This window comes from Erpetoichthys calabaricus, chromosome 6 (assembly GCF_900747795.2).
Source record: "Erpetoichthys calabaricus chromosome 6, fErpCal1.3, whole genome shotgun sequence".
Classification (NCBI taxonomy): domain Eukaryota; kingdom Metazoa; phylum Chordata; class Cladistia; order Polypteriformes; family Polypteridae; genus Erpetoichthys; species Erpetoichthys calabaricus.
In genome coordinates, this window is record NC_041399.2 from 193374874 (window position 1) to 193400319 (window position 25446).

At 39.7% G+C, this 25446-nt stretch overlaps 1 protein-coding gene across 4 annotated transcripts in view; it reads right to left on the bottom strand.

The window, feature by feature from the left end:
* Positions 1 to 3651: 3651 nt before the first annotated feature.
* LOC114653740 (polymeric immunoglobulin receptor-like) overlaps positions 3652 to 25446 on the bottom strand; it is a 49942-nt gene continuing 28147 nt past the window's right edge. Inside the window, exons 4-9 of one of the 4 annotated variants that reach the window (XM_028804228.2) lie at positions 19643 to 19709; positions 14745 to 14845; positions 10293 to 10336; positions 8110 to 8190; positions 7909 to 7989; positions 3652 to 4382 (exon numbers count right to left, since the gene is read on the bottom strand). In XM_028804228.2, coding sequence (XP_028660061.1) covers positions 4242 to 4382; positions 7909 to 7989; positions 8110 to 8190; positions 10293 to 10336; positions 14745 to 14845; positions 19643 to 19709 — 515 coding nt within the window. In that variant the 3' untranslated portion in view covers positions 3652 to 4241. The remainder of the gene's footprint in view (positions 4383 to 7908; positions 7990 to 8109; positions 8191 to 10292; positions 10337 to 14744; positions 14846 to 19642; positions 19710 to 25446) is intronic. The other 3 variants (XM_028804230.2, XM_028804229.2, XM_028804231.2) reach the window with 3 other exon arrangements.

Genomic DNA, 25446 nt, shown 5'->3' on the forward strand with positions numbered 1-25446 from the left:
GACCTGTTGCCAACTTCCTCACAGGTGGCGCAGTGGTAGTGCTGCTGCTTTGCAGTAAGGAGATTGTGGAAGATTGTGGGTTCGCTTCCCGGTTCCTCGTGTGGATAGTGTTTTGAGTACTGACAAAAGCACTATAGAAATGTAATGAATTATTATTAATGTTAAAATCTTTGAGTTTTATAGGTCCGTGCCTTTTGAATATCATAAATTGCTCCTTGAGATCTGGTGTGGTTCCATCGTATTTTAAACATGCTATAATTCAACCGTTGTTGAAAAATTCTAATTCTAATCCCTCTATTTTGAGTAATTACAGGTCAATTTGAAAACTGCCTTTTATTGACAAAGTTTTGGAAAAGTTGGTTGAACAGCAACTTTGTGCCTTCTTAGAAAAGCAGCGGTTCTTTGATTCTTTTCAATCTGGTTTTCGGAGGCGACATTCTACAGAAACAGCTCTTCTAAAAGTTTTTAATGATCTTTTAATTGCTGCTGATGCAGGCAGGTGCTCTGTGCTTGTACTGTTAGATCTCACTGCAGCTTTTGATACGATGGACCATCAGATCTTGATTAGTAGATTAGAGCTGTTAGGTGTCTCTGGCTCTGCTTTGTCAAACAGGAGTTTCTCAGTCGGTGTGGCTGGCTTTTCATCCGACTCTGCTCCTTTGACATGTGGAGTGTCACAGGGCTCGGTTCTTGGACCTGGACTTTTCTCTTTATACAGTGCATCTGGAAAGTATTCACAGCGCATCACTTTTTCCACATTTTGTTATGTTACAGCCTTATTCCAAAATGGATTAAATTCATTTTTTCCCTCAGAATTCTACACACAACACCCCATAATGACAACATGAAAAAAGTTTACTTGAGGTTTTTGCAAATTTATTAAAAATAAAAAAACTGAGAAATCCCATGTACATAAGTATTCACAGCCTTTACTCAATACTTTGTCGATGCACCTTTGGCAGCAATTACAGCCTCAAGTCTTTTTGAATATGATGCCACAAGCTTGGCAAACCTATCCTTGGCCAGTTTCGCCCATTCCTCTTTGCAGCACCTCTCAAGCTCCATCAGGTTGGATGGGAAGCGTCGGTGCACAGCCATTTTAAGATCTCTCCAGAGATAGCACATGTACATAATTATTCACAGCCTTTGCCATAAAGCTCAAAATTGAACTCAGGTGTATCCTGTTTCCCCTGATCATCCTTGAGATGTTTCTGCAGCTTCATTGGAGTCCACCTGTGGTAAATTCAGTTGACTGGACATGATTTGGAAAGGCACACACCTGTCTATATAAGGTCAGAGCACAAACCAAGCATGAAGTCAAAGGAATTGTCTGTAGACCTCTGAGACAGGATTGTCTAGATGCACAAATCTGGGGAAGGTTACAGAAAAATTTCTGCTGCTTTGAAGGTCCCAATGAGCACAGTGGCCTCCATCATCCGTAAGTGGAAGAAGTTTGAAACCACCAGGACTCTTTCTAGAGCTGGTCGGCCATCTAAACTGAGTGATCGGGGGAGAAGGGCCTTAGTCAGGGAGGTGACCAAGAACCCGATGGTCACTCTGTCAGAGCTCCAGAGGTCCTCTGTGGAGAGAGGAGAACCTTCCAGAAGGACAACCATCTCTGCAGCAATCCACCAATCAGGCCTGTATGGTAGAGTGGCCAGACGGAAGCCACTCCTTAGTAAAAGGCACATGGCAGCCCACCTGGAGTTTGCCAAAAGGCACCTGAAGGACTCTCAGACCATGAGAAAGAAAATTCTCTGGTCTGATGAGACAAAGATTGAACTCTTTGGTGTGAATGCCAGGTGTCACGTTTGGAGGAAACCAGGCACCGCTCATCACCAGGCCAATACCATCCCTACAGTGAAGCATGGTGGTGGCAGCATCATGCATGGGGATGTTTTTCAGCAGCAGGAACTGGGAGACTAGTCAGGATAAAGGGAAAGATGACTGCAGCAATGTACAGAGACATCCTGGATGAAAACCTGCTCCAGAGCGCTCTTGACCTCAGACTGGGGCAACGGTTCATCTTTCAGCAGGACAACGACCCTAAGCACACAGCCAAGTTATCAAAGGAGTGTCTTCAGGGCAACTCTGTGAATGTCCTTGAGTGGCCCAGCCAGAGCCCAGACTTGAATCCGATTGAACATCTCTGGAGAGATCTTAAAATGGCTGTGCACCGATGCTTCCCATCCAACCTGATGGAGCTTGAGAGGTGCTGCACAGAGGAATGGGCGAAACTGGCCAAGGATAGGTGTGCCAAGCTTGTGGCATCATATTCAAAAAGACTTGAGGCTGGAATTGCTGCCAAAGGTGCATCGACAAAGTATTGAGCAAAGGCTGTGAATACTTATGTACATGGGATTTCTCAGTTTTTTTATTTTTAATAAATTTGCAAAAACCTCAAGTAAACTTTTTTCACGTTGTCATTATGGGGTGTTGTGTGTAGAATTGTGAGGAAAAAAATGAATTTAATCCATTTTGGAACAAGGCTGTAACATAACAAAATGTGGAAAAAGTGATGCACTGTATATTCTTCCCCTATCACAGATTCTAAACTCTTTTAAGGACATCTCGTATCATCTATATGCATGTGATATACAGCTTTATTTTTCATTTAAGCCTAACCAAATTAATACTGTGGTGACTTTGGTTGATCGTCTGTCTCAGGTTAACGACTGGCTCAGTAGTAATTACCTGCAGCTGAACTCAGGAAAAACTGAGGTACTAATTGTTGCTCCTCCTGTTCTTCATTCTGAGATCAGTTTAAAATGATCTTCTGTCTCTCCTGTTATTAAGTCGAGTCTACGTAACCTTGGGGTTATTTTTGACCAGTCCCTGACACTTCATGAATACGTAAGGTCAGTCGACCGCTCGTGTTTCTTTCATTTCAGAAATCTCTCAAAACCAAGAAATGTTGTTTTAAAATCAGAATTGGAGATGCTTGTTCATTCTGTTATTTCCTCACGGCTTGGTTACTGTAACGCTCTCTTTACAGGTTTGAGCAAGTCCTCTCTCTCACGCCTTCAGTTAGTTCAAAATACAGCTGCCTGGCTCCTAACTCGCGCTAGCCGGAGTGATTGTATCACCCCCATTTTGCACACACTGCACTGGCTCCCAGTGTTTTATAGAATTCATTTTAAAATTTTGGTACTTAATTTCAGAGCTTTGCATGGACAAGCTCCTGAGTACCTAACCAGCCAGCTCCAACGCCATACAGCTTGCCGGACTCTAAGATCTGTGCAACAGGGCCTTCACGTTGTCCCACGCACTCAGCTAAAAACCCGTGGGGATCATGCCTTTCAGTCCGTGGCACCAAGACTATGGATTAGCCTGCCTTGTGGTCTGCATGGAGTCGTCTGTTGATTCTTTTGAAAAACAACTAAAAACATTTCTTTTTAAACACGCTTTTAATCAGTGCTGAATAGACCCAGTTTGTTTATTAATTGTTTTTATTGGTTTTGTTGTAACTGTTGTATTTGTACTGTATTTGCTGTTCAGCGCTCTGTGACCTTTTGTCTGTGAAGGGCGCTATATAAATAAACTAATACTACTACCACTTGTATGGCTGTCACAGAACAGGGCAAGCAAGACTGTGATGGACGCTTGGCACTCGGCTGGTAAATGTGACAAGTAAACTGAAACAGTCCGGTGACAAGAAAAGCAACTGCAGTCGGCAAGCCTGATATACCCACTGACTACAAGTCACACAACGTGACATTGGATTAAAACACCAACACAGTATTCAGTTTGTCTTTGCTGGTGTACTCTAGATATTATTGTTCTTCAGATTTTACTGTATGAAGTACAGCTCAATGGTAATACAGTTCATTATTTACTAGTATAAAACTTAGTGTGAGAGCTTTCTTTATGAAAGTGTTACATAAAATCAAATAAAAATGTTATTCAGTTAAGTAATATATACTGTATTTACAATTATGCTAAGATTACAATGAAAATTAATAAAATAAAAATATTATACAATTATGCTAAGTTCTTTCAGGTATAAGAAAATCTCACAGACTATGTGCAACCAGCATTTCTTTCAGTGAAGTTGGTCGATGCTGTAACACCATCTTCATGACAATGGATCCCTCTGCTTGCAGAAAAAATACGTTGCAGTAGCTGGAGATTAGCTGCTTCATGCCGGGCCTGCAATGCTCCTTTGCTTCATTTGAAAGCGTATTTTACATTTCTTCTTATGTTTGCTTGCTCTTTTCAGTTCTAGTCTGCAGTATGGAGATTTATTTCCTTGATTTGTTCACAACTTCCGCATAGATGGATAAGTGAGGATCAGATGTTATTTCAGTGGATGCATAATTTGGCTTATTTTTGTGAAATTCCACAGTGGTATAGTCGACATCATCATTTAAGATCCTTTGATGCTGAGAGAGACAGAGAAATGACAATACTATTTTATACATTTACACTTCACTTGGTTTACATTCCTGATAAGTGAATAAAATACTAATGGACTCCATGAATGGACCCACACCATGGGAACTTAAACACTTTCCTGGAAGTCTCAGTCAGCCTCTCTTTAACACTGAAAAACGTATGTTAATGGAAAGTACACCACTTGGCACACGCACCACCCCATGGTTGCTCCAAAACTGGCAGACTCAAGTAAAGTTTGATTTGCTTCCTTGCGTTTTCCTCTTCTGATTATGGTCCCCGACAGTTTGTAACCTTTTTCTGTGCCACCCTAGTGACATCTTTGCCCTTGTCAAGTCTTTTTTACCCAGATAACCCTTCGTGTAGCATAATTATGTAGCAATATTGCTAATTTAAAATTTTTAAATGAAACGTCTGTATGGGTTCATATTTGACGCTATAAAAAGGTTTTACTTTGACATTGTAAGAGTTAATTTAACACTGGAGATTTCCCTGTTGTGGCGGACAGCTGGGTCCCATGCCCGGTAGGGATGCCCCTGCTGCATCTGTTCCGGGGGAGCAACCATGGGCATTAGTGGCAGCCTCCCTGGTAGACGATGATTCCCCAACCTGTCGCAGGGCTCCATGGGAGATGGAGTCCTCCACAGCCTCGTTGGGGGCTCAGATGGCCGCTAGGGGGAGCTGCATGGAGTCAGCAGCACGGCTGGTCGAATCTTCAGTCCCACCCGAGAAGTGCAATTAGGATAAGGTGGTCAAGCACCTGGAACACTTCAGGGTGGGCTATAAAAAGGGCCAGCCACCACCACTCAGGAAGCCAGGGTCGGGAGGAGGACTACGCTTGTGGAGGAGTGGTGGTAAAAGAAAGGTTGTTGCTGTGTTGGACTTGTGCTTTGTGAGACTGTGTTGTGGCTGGAAGGATTATGGGGAAGACGTGCCCTCCAGCTGAAGAAAAAGAAAAGTCTCTATTGTTTTCATACATGCCTCTGTGTCCTTCTGTGTTGGGTCAGGTGCCTACATAGCGCCTTGTTACACTGTGCATACAGTGGATTCAGAAAGCATTCTGACCCGTTCACTTTCTGCACACTTTATTGTGTCAGTCAGTCAGTCATTATCCAACCCGCTATATCCTAATACAGGGTCACGGGGGTCTGCTGGAGCCAATCCCAGCCAACACAGGGTGCAAGGCAGGAAACAAATCCCAGGTAGGGCACACACACACACCAAGCACACACTAGGGCAGGGGTGGGCAAAGTCATTCCTGGAGGGCTGCAGTGGCTGCAGGTTTTTGTTCCAACCCCAGTTGCTTAATTAGAAAACAATCCTTGCCAATAATTACATTTCATGGCTTGTTAGTGCTTTAACTCTGCTAAGTCAGGTCATTCTCATTCCATTCTAAGGATATCATCCAAATACTTTGAAGTGTAAAACGGATGGGAAATTCTCAATCCTTCACTTTTTTCTCTTCTCTTTCCTTCCAAGTATTTAATTAAACCAAATAGATAGATAGATAGATAGATAGATAGATAGATAGATAGATAGATAGATAGATAGATAGATAGATAGATAGATAGATAGATAGATAGATAGATATGAAAGGCACTCTATAACTGATAGATAGATAGATAGATAGATAGATAGATAGATAGATAGATAGATAGATAGATAGATAGATAGATAGATAGATAGATAGATAGATACTTTATTAATCCCAAGGGGAAATAAATAGTGCATGATAAATACACACAGGTGTAAATGGAAACAAGCAAAATGGATAACTGCTGGTTTCTTTTGTCATTTGCATCTTATTGCTAATAAGGAGCAATTAAAAACCGAGAATGTAGCTGTTTAAGACTTAAATAAGCAATAAGGGTTCAAAATCTTAATGAGGGAGACAACTAAAGTGAAGCAGAAGTGTTTCTAGAGCAATAAGTGCTTCTTATTAAGCAATTGGGTTGGAACAAAAACCTGCAGCCACTGCGGCCCTCCAGGAATGACTTTGCCCACCCCTGCACTAGGGACAATTTAGGATCGCCAATCCACCTAACCTGCTTGTCTTTGGACTATGGGATGAAACCCACGCAGACATGGGGAGAACATGCAAACTCCACGCAGGGAGGACCCGGAAAGCGAACCCAGGTATCCTTACTGCGAGGCAGCAGCGCCATCACTGCGCCACCGTGCCACCCACTTTATTGTGTTGTAGATTTAATTTTAATAATACCACTGTAGAGTTTTTATAGAGATTGCAATCTCTCCCCTGCCTGTCTTAGCTTGGCGTTCCAACTCAGCCATCTTAGCAGGGAAAACAGACCACACTTTATAAACTTCTTTTACTTTTCCATATAGTACTGCGACCCTTAACACACAAAAGACATTCACATCTTATTGAAATCAAATTAACTAAATCAACAAGACTTGTTAAACCACAATGTGAACTGTAAATTGGACTTCCTTACACTGTGGCTCCCACCATGCCAATCAAAAGTGAACCCCTCCATCAGCCTGCAGAGAGGCCTGACCATGGTGGCTGGCTTTAAAGCTGGAATTGCTATTGCACGCACACGTGTGACAAGCTGTGCAGGCTTGAAGTGGCTGGGACACACACCGACTGTTGGGAACCGATATTATTAATGGGGTTACTGGCATATACTACAGCAAGCGCCTCTCCTTTTTGCTTTAAACAAAGGCCGTTCAGTCGGCAATCACGACTGTGAAGTCGTGCCTTCGTCATCACACTAATAAGAAACTTGAACACATTTTAAATTTGTCCACAATGATTTCTTTCTTTTATTTCGCCTTATACAATTTCTTGTATTAGGAATTTGTTAGTTTTTGCATACCCCTTGTGGTCAGAGCGCAGGGTCAGCCATTGTACAGCGCCCCTGGAGCAATTACAGGTTAAGGGTCTTGCTCAAGGGCCCAGCAGAGTAGAATCTCTTTTGGCCGTGACGGGGATTTGAACCAGCAACCTTCTGGATACCAGCACAGATCCTTAGTTTGCTTCCCGGGTCCTCCCTGCGTGGAGTTTGCATGTTCTCCCCGTGTCTGCGTGGGTTTCCTCCCACAGTCCAAAGACATGCAGGTTAGGTGCATTGGCGGTCCTAAATTGTCCCTAGTGTGTGCGTGTTTGCCCTACAGTGGGCTGGCACCCTGCCCAGGGTTTGTTTCTGCCTTGCGTCCTGTGTTGGCTGGGATTGGCTCCAGCAGACCCCTGTGACCCTGTAGTTAGGATATAGCTGGTTGGAAAATGACTGTCTGATTTCCTCTCTAAAAATCCAGGATAGTTATTATGCAGTTGTTAACCAGAGGGAATTAAAGCGGGTGTGACTGGCTAGGATTTTCAATTGATACACAAAAACGATTCCAAATGACTGAGGTTACACACAGAAAAACGAGCAACGGTGTAGCACACAGAACCACTGGAACAGGAAAGATCACCTGAGGATTACAAGTTCAAGCTTGAATAAATTAAAAAATAGTATCTTCTTGTTGTAAACAATGAAAAAAATGTATCACCTTAAAGTCCTTCTTTGATTTTTTCCTCTGTTGAAAGGATAAATTGGAATAAGCAATGTCATCATTCTCTTCAGGATTCTGCTAATAAGAAAATAAAATGGAGTCATTCAGCAACAGATTATATTGCTGTGTATTGCTTGTGTACTGTAAATGTATTAATACCCTTTGAATTTGTTTCCTAGTAAAAAATATATATATCACCTTAAAATCCTTCTTTGACTCAGTCCTGTGTTGAAAACTCAAACTGGAATAAGCAGTTTCTTCACTGTCATCAGGATTCTGCTATTACGAAAAGAAAATGATAAGTCATTTAGCAACAAAGTAAACCACTGGGGATTGTTTGTGTACTTCAAATGTGTTCATTCATTTTGGATTTGAATACCAATAAAATCTGATGGAAATATTCAGAGCATACTGTCACAGTGCCATCAAACAGGATCAGGTTTAGGGTAGGGGATAGAAGATATTAGACAAACGTCCATATCAACGCGTGTTGCAGATCATTGTGGGCTCTCTGGACTTAAAACAGTGAAGACTTCAGATTTCAAGAAAGTTCTTTTTTTTTCCCAGGAGGCTGTAGTAGTAAAAAAATAAGTTTTGCCGATCTAATCAGCACGAATTAAGATCTTAGGAAGGAAGAAATAAAACTGCAATTAGTTCTCAAGGCAGGTCCAGGCCTCAATAGAACTTCATATATCAGTCACCTCTGTTCCTCGCTTGACACTTTCAATCGGGTCTGAAACACATGCAGAACTGTTGTCGAGGAGAGGATGTCCTTCATCTATTACAACTAAAAATGCTTTAGGTTGCTGCTTTGAATTTTAAGTATTTTGAAGTTAGTTAACAAAAAGACTCTCATTAACAGCACTTAGTCCGAATTTCTAGTATTCTTTTGCAAAAATTATGTCTGTAACTGGTGAACGCAGCCACAGGGGATGCACAAACCAGTGTGTTTCTTCGTGCCGGTCCCAAGCCCGGATAAACGGGGAGGGTTACGTCAGGAAGGGCATCTGGTGTAAAATTTTACCAAACCAATATGCGGACAACAATACAAATTTCCATACTGGATCGGTCGAGCCCCAGGTTAACAATGACTGCCAATAGTACTGTTAGCAAACAGGGTGCTGGCAGAAGTTGGGCTACTGTTGGCTGAAGAAGAAGAAGAAGAACAAAACAAAATGCAGAGGACAGAAAGATATAGAAGAAGATGATCCACTGTGGCTACCCCTAACGGGAGCAGCCAAAAGAAGAAGAAGAGGAAGAAGATGTCTGTAACTGGTGAGCATGTGCTCTGTTGACGGGGAGAAAGGGTTAAATGGTGTTCTGCCATTTATTAATTACAGGTTATACTGTGTATTAACTAAGGAGGTTCCCAAAAACTATTTTATATTATTCATCTAGAGTTCTGTTGACCTGCTGCCTATTACAGAAACATTGGGTCCCACCCTGGACAAGACACCCATCCATCATGAAGCATACTTATCTGTACACACTTGCTAATGTATATTGCGCTAATTTACAGCTCACTACAATTTTGATTTACAGTTACCCTAATCTGTACAAAGTGTTTGTCATGGAATCACACCACAGTCCGCCATTAACCCAGACATTTGCACTGTGGTAACTGCTGGTGGCCAGCCTTGAACCAGCAATATCATAATTATAAAGGCTCTCGGAAGCAGCACCTCTATGCTGTGAGTATTAGGAGATCTCCTGAGATTGTCAGCACAGGGAATGCTTCTAAACAACAGTTGGGCTTTCTCTTACTCAACCTCCACATTTTCTGCAGTACCACCACTACACTCCATCCATCCAAAGTGCAAATCCTGCTGACTACGCCAATTTTTTTGTTGAAAAATCACACCGCAGTCCATCCCTGTTCGCACATTTGCACAGTGGTAACAGCCCATAGCCAACAGCAAGCCTGTCACATCTGGATCTCCTTTTACACTGTGAGCAATGGAAAACTCCTTTGTTCCTGCGTGCAGGGATCACCTGTAAGCACTGCAAGCAGAGTATTTCCTGACGATGTCAGCTAGCACTCCCTTACTCAGACCCCAACTTTTGCACAGCACTACTGCTACATTCCATCTGCCAACAAAAGAATGAGGAATCTCTCCACTATCTCCCCCAGTCTAGAGAATGGTCAATAATACAAGGACAACACTATTAAGCACCTGGCAAATTCTAAAAAACTTTCTGACCATTCCTTATAAAATTGATTTGTTTTTTATGGTATGTGTGTTGAAGGTCTTCCAGTTAAAATGAAATATGAGAATTGGTAGGAGTATAGTGTAAGCTATTTTGTGATTAATAATTCATATTAATTAGGTTCAATTACCATAAAAAAGGCATGCTATTTTAAAATGGAAAAAAATGTTTACCTGGCCATCACCAGTTTGCATTTGAGGCTTCATTTTTTTTAAATCTGAAAAAAAGAGTTTTAACAGATTTAGAATAGGCACATGTTATGAGTCTGGTACAACAAAAGGGCAAAAATGGGTAAGGCCTTCAAAAAGACCCACAAAAAAGGCTAAAAACGTTACTGGCCAGTCCTAATATAGGCCTCACTTATGCAAGCCTGGTTCTAGGCCAGTGTTTCCCAAACTCGGTCCTGGGCACCCACTGTGGCTGAAGGTTTTTGTTCCAACCAGATTCTTAGTCAGTGACAACAACTGATAACAATCGTCTCATTTAATTAGCTGGTATGTTTTTCTCTTTTATTCGACATTCAGAAAAGCACAACAGCATGAATTTTACATTTGTAAAACATTTAGAAATATTTCTGCTTTTTCTACATATTGAAATGCTTAACTCTCGTTTGTTGATTTCATTATATTTGGCTCTTTCTCTGTGCAGTTTCCCCCCTTCTTTGCATCTTATTAATGACAATTAAAAACGAGCACAGCAGACACCCAGGTAAACAACACTAAATCACGAAAGGCTGCAACTACTTTAGCATCAAACCCCCTAATTAGTAAATAATGGATTAATTAAACAATTAGAACACCTGGAAAAATAGAATGAAAAAAAATCCATTATTCCCATATACAGTCATATGAAAAAGTTTGGGAACCCCCCTCAGCCTACATAATAATTGACTCTAATTTCAACAAAAAAGATAACAGTAGTATGTCTTTCATTTCCTAGGAACATCTGATTACTGGGGTGTTTTCCAAACAAAGATTTTTAGTGAAGCAGCATTTAGTTGTATGAAATTAAATCAAATGTGAAAAACTGGCTGTGCAAAAATTTGGGTCCCCTTGTAATTTTGTTGATTTGAATGCCTGTCACTGCTCAATGCTGATTACTTACAACATCAAATTGGTTGGATTAGCTTGTTAAGCCTTGAACTTCATAGACAGGTGTGTCCAATCATGAGATATAAAGGTATTTAATAATAATAATAATAATAATAATACATTTTATTTATATAGCGCCTTTCCCATGCTCAAGGCACTTACAGAATATAATAAAGAACGGCAGAATATACAGTATATAGCATTGTACAAACCAGATAAATAAATAAAGAAGATTAAGACAGTAAATTCTGAAAAAAACAGACAACATAATTGATGGTCTAGCACACACATACAGGTTACATTGGCATCTTGACAGAGAAGTAAACTGAGAGAAAGGTAATAAAGTCAAGTAGAGCTAAAAGCCTTCCTGAACAGATGAGTTTTGAGTTGTTTTTTAAAAGAATTCATGGAGTCAGCTGACCTGATTAATTTTGGTAGGTCATTCCAGAGTCTGGGCGCTATACAGCTGAAGGCCCTGTCACCCATAGAGTGTAGATTAGTGAGGGGCACAACAAGATTACCAGAATCAGAGGTGGTCAATTGCAAGTTGTGCTTCCCTTTGACTCTCCTCTGAAGAGTGACAGCATGGGATCCTCAAAGCAACTCTCAAAAGATCTGAAAACAAAGATTGTTCAGTCTCATGGTTTAGGGGAAGGCTACAAAAAGCTATCTTAGAGGTTTAAACTGTCAGTTTCAACTGTAAGGAATGGAATCAGGAAATGGAAGGCCACAGGCACAGTTGCTGTTAAACCCAGCAGGTCTGGCAGGCCAAGAAAAATACAGTAGCGTCATATGCGCAGGATTGTGAGAATGGTTACAGACAACCCACAGATCACCTCCAAAGACCTGCATGAACATCTTGCTGCAGATGGTGTATCTGTACATCGTTCTACAATTTGCGCAATTTGCACAAAGAACATCTGTATGGCAGGGTGATGAGAAAGAAGCCCTTTCTGCACTCACGCCACAAACAGAGTCACTTGTTGAATGCAAATGCTCATTTAGACAAGCCAGATTCATTTTGGAACAAAGTGCTTTGGACTGATGAGACAAAAATTGAGTTCTTTGGTCATAACAAAAAGTGCTTTGCATAGCAGAAGAAGAACACCGCATTCCAAGAAAAACACCTGCTACCTACTGTCAAATTTGGTGGAGGGTCCATCATGCTGTGGGGCTGTGTGGCTAGTTCAGGGACTGGGGCCCTTGTTAAAGTCGAGGGTCGGATGAATTCAACCCAATATCAACAAATTCTTCAGGATAATGTTCAAGCATCAGTCACAAAGTTGAAGTTAAGCAGGGGTTGGATATTCCAACAAGACAATGACCCAAAACACAGTTCGAAATCTACAAAGGCATTCATGCAGAGGGAGAAGTACAATGTTCTGGAATGGCTGTCACAGTCCATTGACTAGAACATCATCGAAAATCTATGGGATGATTTGAAGCAGGCTGTCCATGCTCGCCAGCCATCAAATTTAACTGAACTGGAGAGATTTTGTATGGAAGAATGGTCAGAAATACCTCCATCAAGAATCCAGATACTCATCAAAGGCTATAGGAGGCATCTAGAGGCTGTTAAATTTGCAAAAGGAAGCTCAACTAAGTATTGATGTCATTGGGTGCCCAAATTTATGCACCTGTCTAATTTTGTTATGATGCATATTGCATATTTTATGTTAATCCAATAAATTTATTGTCACTTCTGAAATACTACTGTTTCAATAAGACATGTCATATAATAAAAGGAAGTTGCTACTTTGAAAGCTCAGCCAATGAGAAACAAAAATCCAAAGAATTAAGAGCGGTTCCAAAACTTTTTCATTTGACTGTAACTGCTTGGCTTTTTTTTGGCAAACTTAGTTTTCTAATTTCTATACTGTTCCGAAAAAACAGAACATGGGAAATAACAGGTCACTTAATTAGCCCAGGAGTCCAATTAAAAACAAAAGCTGGTTGGAATAAAAACCTGCAGCCACGGTGGGTCCCCAGGATTGAGTTTGGGAAACACTGTTCTAGGCAAATGGGAGGCTTCAAGCCTGACTAGGCCCCAAAAGGTAGAACAGGATTTTATAGTTCAAAAATTATATGGGAGTCACAGACTTTGAAAAACATCTCCCACAAGAGGGAGAACGATGAAAATTACAGCTTCTAAAGAAACAAGACCCTAATCTTTATAGAAGATGATTTATTCAAAGCAATGGAGAAAACAAGAAAACATTCCAAAAGAGCGAAAAAGGAGACAAAAGGAGCCGCTTAAAAGGCATTCCAAAGCAAACAAGTCCAAAAACAAAATCCACGGGAGTAGTCCTAAGAAGCAGAGCAAAATAAGTAAAAAAACAAAGAAAATAAAAAACTCTCAATACCACCAAACACCAGAATGCATTCAAATGAACTGCAAGGGACAGCATTTCCCATCAGCAGGAAAATGTATGCAAAATCAGTTTTTGATTTAAAAAAAAAGCAAAACTTTCTGAAAACAGAGTTTCATGTTTGTGTAGATTGATGGGTACAAGTGGCAAATTTATCCTTTTAAAATTATTGGCCAGCACTCCAAGCTGTATGTCTGGCAAAGACCAGACTCTGCTCATCACCTGACGGAAGCCACTCTTAAGTGAAAGGCATATGACACTTTAAAGGATTCTGACAGCATTAAAAAGGAGATTCTCCAGTCTGATGAGACAGCCCTTTGGACAGAACTACAAGCAGTATATCTGGCAAAGATCCGGAACTTCTCATCACCTGCCTAATACCAGCAGTACAGTGAAACATGGTGGTGGTGGTGAAAATGACAAGGTGACTGATCAAAATCAATACAGCAAAATCCAGAGAGGTCTTTGAATAAAACCCACTTCAGAATGCATATGTCCTCAGACTGGGGCAATGGATCACCTTCAGCACATCAATGACCTGAAGAATGCAGCCAAGACAACGCAGTAGTGTCTTCAGGACAAGTGTCTGACTCTCTGATTGGCCAGACTAGACTTAAACCCAACAGAGCATGTGCGGAGAATCCTGAAGGTGGGAGTTTACAGACATTTCCCATCCAATCCAATGGAGCTTAAGAGAATCTGGATAACTTATTCAAATGTAGGCATGCAAAGCTAGTAGAGACTTACCTAAGGAGAACTGAAGCTTTATTTGCTGCCAAAAGGGCTTCTATTAAGTACTGAATTAAGGGTATGAAAACTTCTATGAATTAGATATTTCAGTTTTTGAATCTTAATAAATCTGCATATGTTTCTGATAACATGTTTTCACTTTGTCATTATGGGTTATTGAGTGTAAACTGATGTGGCAAATTGGCAATTTTACCCGTTTAAAATTAAATCCACAACACAATAAAGTGTGCAGAAAGTGAAGACATCTGAATACTTTCTGAATCCACTCTATCTACAAAATAAATTGATGAACAAGCTCATGCTCAATTATTTACTACTTTAGAAATTAACAACAAGCACAGACAGACATGCTGATTAAATTAATAGGAATCAGAAACTAATTAGAGCTTTAAAATAAAATCTCTTAAAAACTTACCATTTCTCTTTCGGACGTAGAGAATGATTGATACCAGGAATATTAATAGCAAACCGCCCAACACTCCTACATATACTACAGCTTTTTCTTCTTTGGATAGACTGTAAGGAAACAAGAAATCAAACAATTACACCATAACATCAACTAAAATTTTAATATTTGACTTGAGTAATTTTTCATTTGTACTGAAAGAAGAAGCTTAGATTTTTCACTCCCTTATGTGCATAAAGGATGCTTTGTGGAATCGTCTACTGGTTATATACTGGGTGGAAGTAAAGAAGTGAAAATAAAAGGCAGTCCCAGTCAGCAAACAGCCTGCCCATAGAGGTCCCTTGGATTGAAAAAACGTGGCACAATATGGAGAGTGAGACATGTAAGAAGTTAAATAGAACAGCGGTAAAGTTGGCTTTGACATTTCTTCCTATCCCTCATTAAGAAAAGCACTTAAGCGTTTAGTTTGCTTCTTTTGTGCTAGGTGCATTTCACAGAGAAAATGATAACATGATGAAACAATGGGTAGCGTGAAATAAAAATTTAAAGCAATTATTTAGTCATTTGATTTTCTATTATTTATTTAACACGTGGGCGACACAGTGGCACAGTGGGTAGTGCTGCTGCCTCACAGTTAGGAGACCTGTGGTTCGTTTCCCAGGTCCTCCATGCGTGGAGTTTGCATGTTCTCCTCGTGTCTGTGTGGGTTTCCTCCAGATGGTCCGGTTTCCTCTCACCGTCCTACAACATGCAGGTTTGGTGCATTGGCGATCCTAAATTGTCCCTAGTGTGGTTGTGTGTGTGTGCCCTGTGGTGGGCTGGTGCTCTGCCCAGGGTTTGTTTCCTGCCTTGCGCCCTGTGTTGGCTGGGATTGGCTCCAGCAGACCCCTGTGACCCTGTAATTAGGATATAGCGGGTTGGATAATGGATATTTGGCACGTCAGTGCAGCTCCAACTGTCCTGACATAAGTGTGATCTGGCACTGAAGGAAACGGGTTAAGAAAGTAGATTAAAAGATATGGAGGGCACTAGAGTTAAAACTCCAGTGTAAATGTTGCCATTTATGCATAACTCTTGTGAATAGTTGAGTTTATGGATCAGATGTGATGATGATAATTGGGCCCTTTTCATTCATTTCTCAGAACTCTTAACCTTTCTACCTGGTAAAATTTGACTATCAAATCAAAGTCCATTTTCCAACCCACTGAATCCGAACATAGGGTTACGGGGGTCTGCTGGAGCCAATCCCAGCCAACACAGGGCACAAGGCAGGAAACAATCCTGGGCAGGGTGCCAACCCACCGCAGGACACACACAAACACACCCACACACCAAGCACACACTAGGGCCAATTCAGAATCGCCAATCCACCTAACCTGCATGTCTTTGGACTGTGGGAGGAAACCGGAGCACCCGGAGGAAACCCACGCAGACATGGGGGAAGCAGTTTCTAAAATGCATTATTTTATTAATATAATACTATTCAATACAATATAACTTATTTTTGTATTGCACTCTAAACTGAGTGCTGTTTTGGAGTGCTATGAACACATTTGCATGTAAAATGCAAGTACAGTATAGATTATACTAATTACTAAATACAGAATTAGTACACATAAAGATACAGATTTCTTGAAACACACAAAGAACAAAGTAGAAACTGATTAACATAAACTGAAACCATCAATATCTGTTGATTAATTAATTGTTGTTCTATAGCATATATATGCATCCCAAAGTCAGCAGTGGGGCAAGTAATTTTAGATTTATCATAGCAACATTTGGAAGTGCTGAGCTGTACTTGCCAGTGAGGACCCAAAGGCTTTTTGCTCACTTCATTGCTCATTCAGGTAGCTCACTGTCCTTATAAGAGCTGCTCACTTCAGCCACACTAGAATGGAGATTGCGTGACTATGGCAGACTCGCTTTTTTTATACGCTCCCCTGTGCCTGGCACTGAAGCTGCACTTTTGAATAAGGGAATGCCAGCTCATACCGCTGCCGACTCATCAACGATGTCATCCCTGGGTGACGCAAGAGTCAACAACATTACAATATGTTAGAATTCATATGCATTTATTGCTTTAGTATTCTTGTTCACATACATATAATTTTGTATTTTTTGATAAAATTTGATTTATTTTAAACATAAATGTTACAGGCAGGCCCATAAATATGGACGTGTTACTTAAATCTTTAAATAGATAAGTACATGATTTTTATTCTATAGCAATAACCCAAAGCCAAGAGAGGATTTGCTGTCAGAGTTTTAAGGCCATGCATTGGATTTTGGTAGATCAAATCATAATTTGCTGAATGACTAATAATAATAATAATAATACATTTTATTTATATAACACCTTTCCCATGCTCAAGGCACTTACAAAATATAAGAAAGAACAGCAGGGTATACAGTATATAGCATTGTACAAACTAGATAAATAAATAAAGAAGATTACGACAGTGAATTCTGAGAAAAAGCCTAACAGACAACATAATTGATGGTCTCGCACACACACAGGTTACATTAGCATCTTGACAGAGAAGTAAACTGAGAGAAAGGTAATAAAGTCAAGTAGAGCTAAAAGCCTTCCTGAACAGATGAGTTTTGAGTTGTTTTTTAAAAGAATTCATGGAGTCAGCTGACCTGATTAATTTCGGTAGGTCATTCCAGAGTCTGGGCGCTATACAGCTGAAGGCCCTGTCACCCATGGGGTGTAGATTAGTGTGGGGCACAACAAGATTACTGTACCAGAATCAGAGGACCTTAGTGGGTGGACAGGCACATAGTGATGGAGAAGGTCACTGATGTGGTTTGGCGCTAGGTCGTTTAAGGCTTTGTAGGTTAGTAGAATTTTATATTCGATTCTGTAAGACACAGGGAGCCAGTGAAGACGGAGCAGGATGGGTGGGATGTGCTCGCTGTTGCTGGTCCATGTAAGGACTCTTGCAGCTGAGTTTTGAATAAGCTGGAGCTGTGATTAGAAGGGGCACCTGCCAGTAGGGAATTACAATAATCGATGCGGGATGTGATAAAAGCATGGACAAGTTTCTCAGCGTTAGAAAATGTGAGGAAGGAGCGAACACGGGATATGTTATGGAGGTGAAAGTAAGAAAGTTTCTTAATGTGGTTTGTGTGGGTTGAATAAGAAAGGGAGGAATCAAAAATGACACCAAGATTCTTTGCAGTAGAGGCAGGTTTGATGAGATCACCGCCAAGAGTGACTGGGAAGGAGCTCATTTTATTAAGTTGCACTTTAGTCCCAAGGTCAGTTTTGTTGCAATTTAATTTTAAAGAGTTCTGCTCCATCCAGGTTTTAATTCCACTAAGGCAGGTTGTGAGCTGGGAAAACTCTGATGAAGTTCCACTTTTAACATTGAAGTAGAGCTGAGTATCATCTGCATGAAAATGATAACCCAGTCCATAGCTATGAATAATATGGCCAAGGAGAAGCATGTAAATACAGAAAAGCAGAGGACCAAGGATAGAGCCTTGAGTGACTCCTTGTGTGACTGGTGCTGAGCTGGATCTGCTGTTGCCAAGACTAACAAACTCCTGCCTATCAGTCAGATAGGACTTGAACCACTGGAGGGCAGTGCCAGAGATACCCAGCATGTTCTCCATTCTGGACAGTAGAATGTCATGTCTGACCTGAGTATCAAATGCTGCACTGAGGTCTAACAGAATTAATATGCTGGTTTGTCCAGAGTCTGCTGCCATAAGCAAATCATTGGTTGCCCATAGCAGAGCAGTTTCACAGCTGTGCTGCGCCCTGAAACCAGACTGAAAGGGTTCCATCAAATTATTAGAAGTTAAGTAGTTAGTGAGTTGGGAAGCTACAACACGCTCAAGAACTTTTGACAGAAAAGGTAAGTGGGAGATAGGCCAAAAGTTGTTAAGACTGTCAGCATCAAGACCAGACTTTTTTAACATTGGGGTTACAGAAGCGATTTTAAAAGTGAGCGGCACAGAGCCAGTGTCAAGGGATGAGTTTATTATTGTTGTAGCAGTCAGGATTATGGCATGAAAGCAGGATTTAAGTAGTGTGCTGGGGATGGGGTCCAGTACACAAGTAGTCGGCCTCATCTTACAAAGCAGGTTATTAACAAACGCAGATGTGACTGGTGAGAACTTAGAGAAGGAGCTGGATGGAGTGGGAAAACAGGGAGAGATATAAACAGATGATGTATTTATGTTAGTTGAATTATTTAGATCTTTAATTTTGTTACGGAAAAAGTGGAGGAATTCCTCACAGACTTCAGTAGAAGAGGTAGTTGGGCCAGATATGGGTTGAAGTAGTTTATTAACTACAGAGAACAAAACCCTTGGGTTATCTTGGCCACTTTCTGTTATTCTACCATAGTGGGTGTAAACAGGGATGTGGTTGGAAAGAGATGAAACTCAGTTATGTAGTTGAGTAAGAACAATTAATGACCAGCTAGACCTGAAACTAAAGTTATATGAATCAATCAGACATTTGGAAACACAAGGAATCAAAAGTCAATAGGAACCACCAGGAAATGCAGTTGTACACACCAGCTTAAAAACTGAGCAATGCCCTCAGATCCTGATCCCAGTAAGCAACCATCACTGATGTGGCAACAAGTGTTACTAAGCAACAGGGCTCAGATCACCTGAGGATGGCAATAAGTTGTTAAAGGCAGAAGTCGTAAACAAACACTAAGTCAGTATCCTCTATGGAGGATGATTATGTACATTGGACACGTATCTCTGATTTATAGAGGATCAAAATGTGATTGTATATTTTCTTAAAGAAAGTTGTCCATAAAATATCAGTTTGCTATTCACACTAGACCATTTCATGTAAATATTATCAAACACATGCTTCTTTTAGTTTAAATCTTGAAATCTTTATAGAAGGGGAGGTTTTGTGTTGTAGTGTTTACCTTGCTCCTGAAGTATGTTGCCTTTCAGAATTCACATTTTCTTTATTCAAGATTCTGCTTGGTGTAGCTGCAGGAAAGACAGTTTTAACACATTCACTTTTAAATATCACTTTAAGTCCTATAGGAGTTGCTCTCATTTGTGAATCCTCCTGGGTGACACATTGAGCCATAGGACCAAAATGGTCTTGTCAGGAAATGATCAAAACAACTTGGAGTTCTTAATGACTACAATGAAGTGTTGGACTGCTAGACAAACAAAGTGTTCACCGGTTCAGGAAGTAATTCATACGTTTTGGAAGATTAATACAAATGTTGCAGGACATTGTGCCAGGCTTTCAGTGGCATGGTGACTCCAGTCCAGCATATAACTTACCCATCACTAATTTAAACTGAAACATAATCAGGGCAGTTTTTATACAAAATATTTAAAAATAATAAATAGTAGATTTACAATAACACAGGTATATCCATCCATTATCCAACCCGCTATATCCTAACTACAGAGCCACGGGGGTCTGCTGGAGGTCTGATTATTTCATATGTATTTATATATTTCATTTTTCTCTATGATATATTTTTTTCCAAAAAAAAATTAACCTGTCAATTGTAAATTTTTATTATTTTAGCACTATAATTAATTAACATTTTATTTTAATGTTTACATCTTTTGAACAATTACGTTCAAAATTCAACCTCCCAGCTACACATTTCTTTTACTATCTTCAAATTAGAAATTTTGTTAAACAGAAATTGCCCGATTTCCCCCACCTTGCACCCTCCACAATGCTGGAAAAAATACTGCTCAATTTTGAGTAATTAAACACTATTTCCGCAATATATAAAATCTTATTAGAGTCCCTACCTTTCAAAGATCCAAGAGGACATTGGGAAGAAGATCTCTTAATCAATATATCAGAAAAGGAGTGGAAGGTAGCAAAGCAGAGAATTCACTCGAGCTCCAAATGCGCAAAGCATAGAATTATTCAACTAAAAATTATATATCGAGCTCATCTGTCTCGCTTAAAACTGTCCAAAATGTTTCCAGGGCAGAATCCAACCTGCGAACGCTGCAACCAAGCTCCTGCCTCACTGGGTCACATGTTCTGGGCCTGCACCAAACTAACATCATTTTGGACAAAAAGTTTTAAGTGCCTTTCAGACAGGTTTGGTATCACAATTCCTCCTAACCCATTAACAGCTGTGTTCGGTGTTCTTCCAGATGGACTTGAATTGGAGAAGGACAAGCAAACAGTGATTGCATTCACTACACTTTTGGCAGAAGAATCCTAATTCTCCTCTTATAAGTCAGTGGGAAACTGATGTTTTATATTATTTGAAATTGGAAAAAATCAAATTCTCAGTTAGAGGATCTGTACAAAATTTTTTCAAAACCTGGCAGGATTTAATCAATATTATTTTAGAATAAGAGAAATAACTATTACCGCATTTAACTCCCTTCTCCATCTCTTATTTACCTATATATTTACTTCTCCCTTTCTTTTGTTTAATGTTGCCTTATTGAAAAGCCTTAAGCAATTTTCCTTTAGCTAAGCTCTCCTTCTCAGGGGTGGGGTTTGATTTGTCTTCAATTTTGTTGGGTTATAAATTGATCTGTTTGTATGGAATGATTACAATGAAAATTAATAAAATAAAAATATTAAAAAAAAAACACATTTTATTTTAATGATAATTTGTTTGAATTTCATATCTTCTAATATTAAAATCTATTTTTAAAACTTTGAAAATTTTCTCGAACAAGATAACTACAAAGAGCACTGTTGGTTCAAATGTTGGGGACCTGAAAGTTGTGTGCATCTTACTGGGTCAGCAATCAGGGCAGACAAAATTTCCAAATGATTAGGACAGCAGAGCCAAGAACTGACATTGGGTTCAGAAGGACTTGGCAGCTACAAAAAAGCTACAGTTTAGTGTCAAGAACATCATCAGACCTAGCTTGGTGGACCCAGACAAAGTGCTGCTACCTTGGTTTAGTGAAGCAGTCGTACCCAAAGATGGAGCCTGTTTAATGTATTTGGGCTGAAAGTTTACAGGTTTATCTGAGGCTAAATTGATAGGGGGCATCTTTGATGGGCCTGATATTAGAAACGTGATTTCTGATGTGAAATTTGATGGTGTGATGAATGACCTGGAATGAGAGGCTAAGTTTTTAGATTTAACAATAAAGATCCAAATTATAAAGAAATTGTGAAAAATAGTTAAGTTTAAGGGTTGCAACAAAAAGTCTCAAACTTCATTTTTTGAATCCACATTTGCAAATTTTTCCCTGAAAATCTTGAAGCTGCGAGTGAAGAGCAAGATGAAAAATTCCATCAGGATAAAAAGACATGGATAGAAGTTACCAAGGACATTGGGATGTCAGTATGATGTCGGACTGCTGTTGAATGATTCAAACGGACACACCAGAAAAAAATGTACAAACAACAGGCCATCAAATTATGTTTTGGATCAAAATAATTAAGAAGTGGCTTTAACAAGACATATTACATGTAAGTCAATTAATATGTTTGTATTGTTTTCTTTACACATATGTTTAAAAATATTATGGTGACTAAATAGTTTCATGTAAAATTGATTTAGAACCAATATTGTATACATTAAAATATTGTGTAATTTGTTAAATTTTAATTGCATTTCTTTTCAATCTTGTACTTAAATGTGATACATTCTAATTATATTGTTATTGTGTTCGTGAACACAAAAAATAACTATTCACAATTAGAACTATTTTTATGAATTTAATTTTGCGGACCTGTATAGTTTATTACGTTTTTATCCTTTTTTATACAGAGAAAGACTATATAAGAAAGGGCAGAAGCAGACCCTTTTTTTCTTAAAGTCTGTGTTCCTTTTAAATGTTCTATAACTATGTGATTTTCTGTGTTGTGGTGTGCTGGGCCAGTAATATAACTTTAACAGAGGCCCAAAAAATCAACAAGCTGATTAAAAAGGCAGGTTCAGTTATGGGGTAAACTTTGGACTCCTTGGAAGTAGCATCAAAGGAGAGAAATACAACAAAACTGAGTGCCATTATGAACAATGTTGCACATCCTATCCATGGCACACTAACACTGAGGACTTTCAGCCAACGAATTATTCAACAGAAGTATGTCAAGAAACATCACTGGGGCTCCTTTATAGCAACAGCCTGTATATATACAACAGCCTGTATAGTGCCTCACTGGGACTAGGAATGCACTTCTTATCTTTAGCCAGATCAGATGTATTCTTCTTTGTGTCTTTAGCCAAATGAGATGTTTTCTTCACTCTCTTTTGTTTTTGTAGGGTGGAGTTATTTAAGTATTTTTTTACTCTACCCTTTAGTGAATATTTTTTATTTAAACCCTTTCCCCCACCAGTGGGACTGTGTGGGCCCTAAGACTACAATTCGAGTTTGGGGCTAGGCTGTTGTGGAGTGGGCAGGTTTACACTTTTGGCTCAAATCTGTGTCAGAGTACAGGTCTAACTTTAGTTTTTGAGGCCTTCCAGCTTTTCAAGATTTCTGAGCAGGCAGAAATATAATAGGACCTTCTGTTTAATTGTTAAAATCAGGAAATCCAGAAAATCTATAAACAAAGACCAGTCTCTTCTATGTTGCATTTTTGTCTGTCCCATCTGTCTTGTATCTTGTGGGTTTTATGTTAATATATAAGTAGTTATCATATTTCTATGCATCTTGGGGTTATCAATAAATTGTTTCATTCTGTTTCTTAAATTGAGCGTGCTCCAATCTACCTTGATGTAGACCTAATGACTGGGAAATCTCATCTACAAAGAAAGGTAAGAAAAACAAAGTGGGAGCCTTCCTGAAGTATATAATTAAATATTTGCATTGCAAAAAGCACGGCTGATAAATAATTTCTTCATTAACATTAACTCTTCTTCCTCCCGACAATGTGGAGTTTGTACATTCTCCCACTGTCTGTTGGTTTTCATCCAGAAATAAAGTTTTTATCCCACATCCCCAAACATTTGTGTGTTAGGTTAACTGTCAATTCAAAATTGACTCTTAATGAAAGTGCAGTGGCTGTGTGTGAATGGGCCTGTGATGGACTGGCTGGTTGTCTTTTCCTACTTTTTCTTTAAAGCTGTTGCAATAGACTCCATCTTTCCAACAAACCTGAATTGGATTAAGCGGTTTGAGAATGTTATGTTTGGAAATAAAACGTAGGTGGGTGCCTTGGTTAGAAGTGCTGCCATAAAGCTCCAGCCACCTGGGTTTATATTCTGCCGTGGCCACTGTTTGTGTAGAGTTTGCATTTACTCTTAAGAACATAAGAACTTTGACAAGGGGACCCCATTCAGTACATCAGGCTCTTTTATTCAGCTAATTGCTAAGCTCTCCCAATATCTCATCCAGACACCTGTGAAATGTTGCCAAGGTTTCTACTTCAACTGCATGGTAATTTGTTCCAGATTCCCACAATTCTTTGTACAAAGACTTGCCTCCTGGCTTCAGTTTTAAATGCCCTTCTTCTTAATTTCCACTGTGTATCCACACTTGATTCACCATTCAGTTGAAAGCATTTGTCTATATCTCCTTCATCAATGCCTTTGAGAATGTTTAAGACCTGGTTTGGGTCCCCACGCAGTTTCCTCTGCTTAAGAATAACCAGGTTAAACTCTCTGAATCTGTTGGAGTACGACATGTCTTTAAGTCCTTAGTTGCTCTCTTCTGTACAACTTCAACTGCTGCTATGTCTTTATGTTAGTATGGTGGCCAGAAGTGCACACAATACTCCAGGTGTGGTCTCACTAGCGCATTATATAGTCTGAGCATAGCATTCTATTTATATTCAACAGTTTTTAAAATATAACTGCAGCCAAAGATTTAAAGTGTGCCACTGTTATCTTTGAGTTTTATTATTTTACTTAAAATGTGTAATTGAGGCCATGAATAGACGCAGCTGCAGCCACTCTAACCAGCTGACTGGGAGAAAGCCATGTCAGCAAACCGACAGAGAGAAGGCACAACTGAGATGGGAAGAGACAAGTGGAAAAGACAGCATGTGTATCCTGTGGGTTGATGGCCAGTTTATGGTCAATACTTACTGTGTGCTATTTCAACTATGCCAGCAAAAGATTGTATCCCATGTTTGGAAATTGCTTGTTCTTATTACGTCTTGCCTGAAGAAGGGGCCTGAGTTGCCTTTCGAAAGCTTGCATATTGTAATCTTTTTAGTTAGCCAATAAAAGGGGTCATTTTGCTTGACTTTTCACTACATTCACAATGGCTAACATGGTACAACACCCTAGCACTACTTGTTCTTATTTTGAAACGAAAGTCAGTCAGAAAAGTATAAAAATCTTGGCATTGCATTGCAAAACTGAAGCTCACCTACGAATGGATGGAAGATATCGCTCCGGCCTGTAACTAGGAAACGTGCCTCCCGCACTCTCTCAATGTGGACAAAGCGAAGTGCAGGAAACCCACGACTGCACGCTTTGCCAGAAGCTTTACTTTGAAAATTGCATTATTGTGAGTGTCAACTGATATTAAAAGAAGCTAAATGCATCCTTTCATTAGTGTTATTGTTTTTTTTTTTGGTCTTCATCCTAGAATTACCGCACTACCACTAGGGAAGGATATAATATTTTATTTTATAACCAGTAACGGCGTACTGCATGATAACATGCAGTGACTACACTTGACTTGAGTTTTCATTCCTAGTTTTCATCCTCTTTCTCTGTATGTTTACTATTCGTTTGCTCAGCCGTTGATGTGCTCGCTGCTTCCTGAGCAGCTCTTCTTTACTCCACCTTAGAGGCCCGCTGCTTCTCTTCTT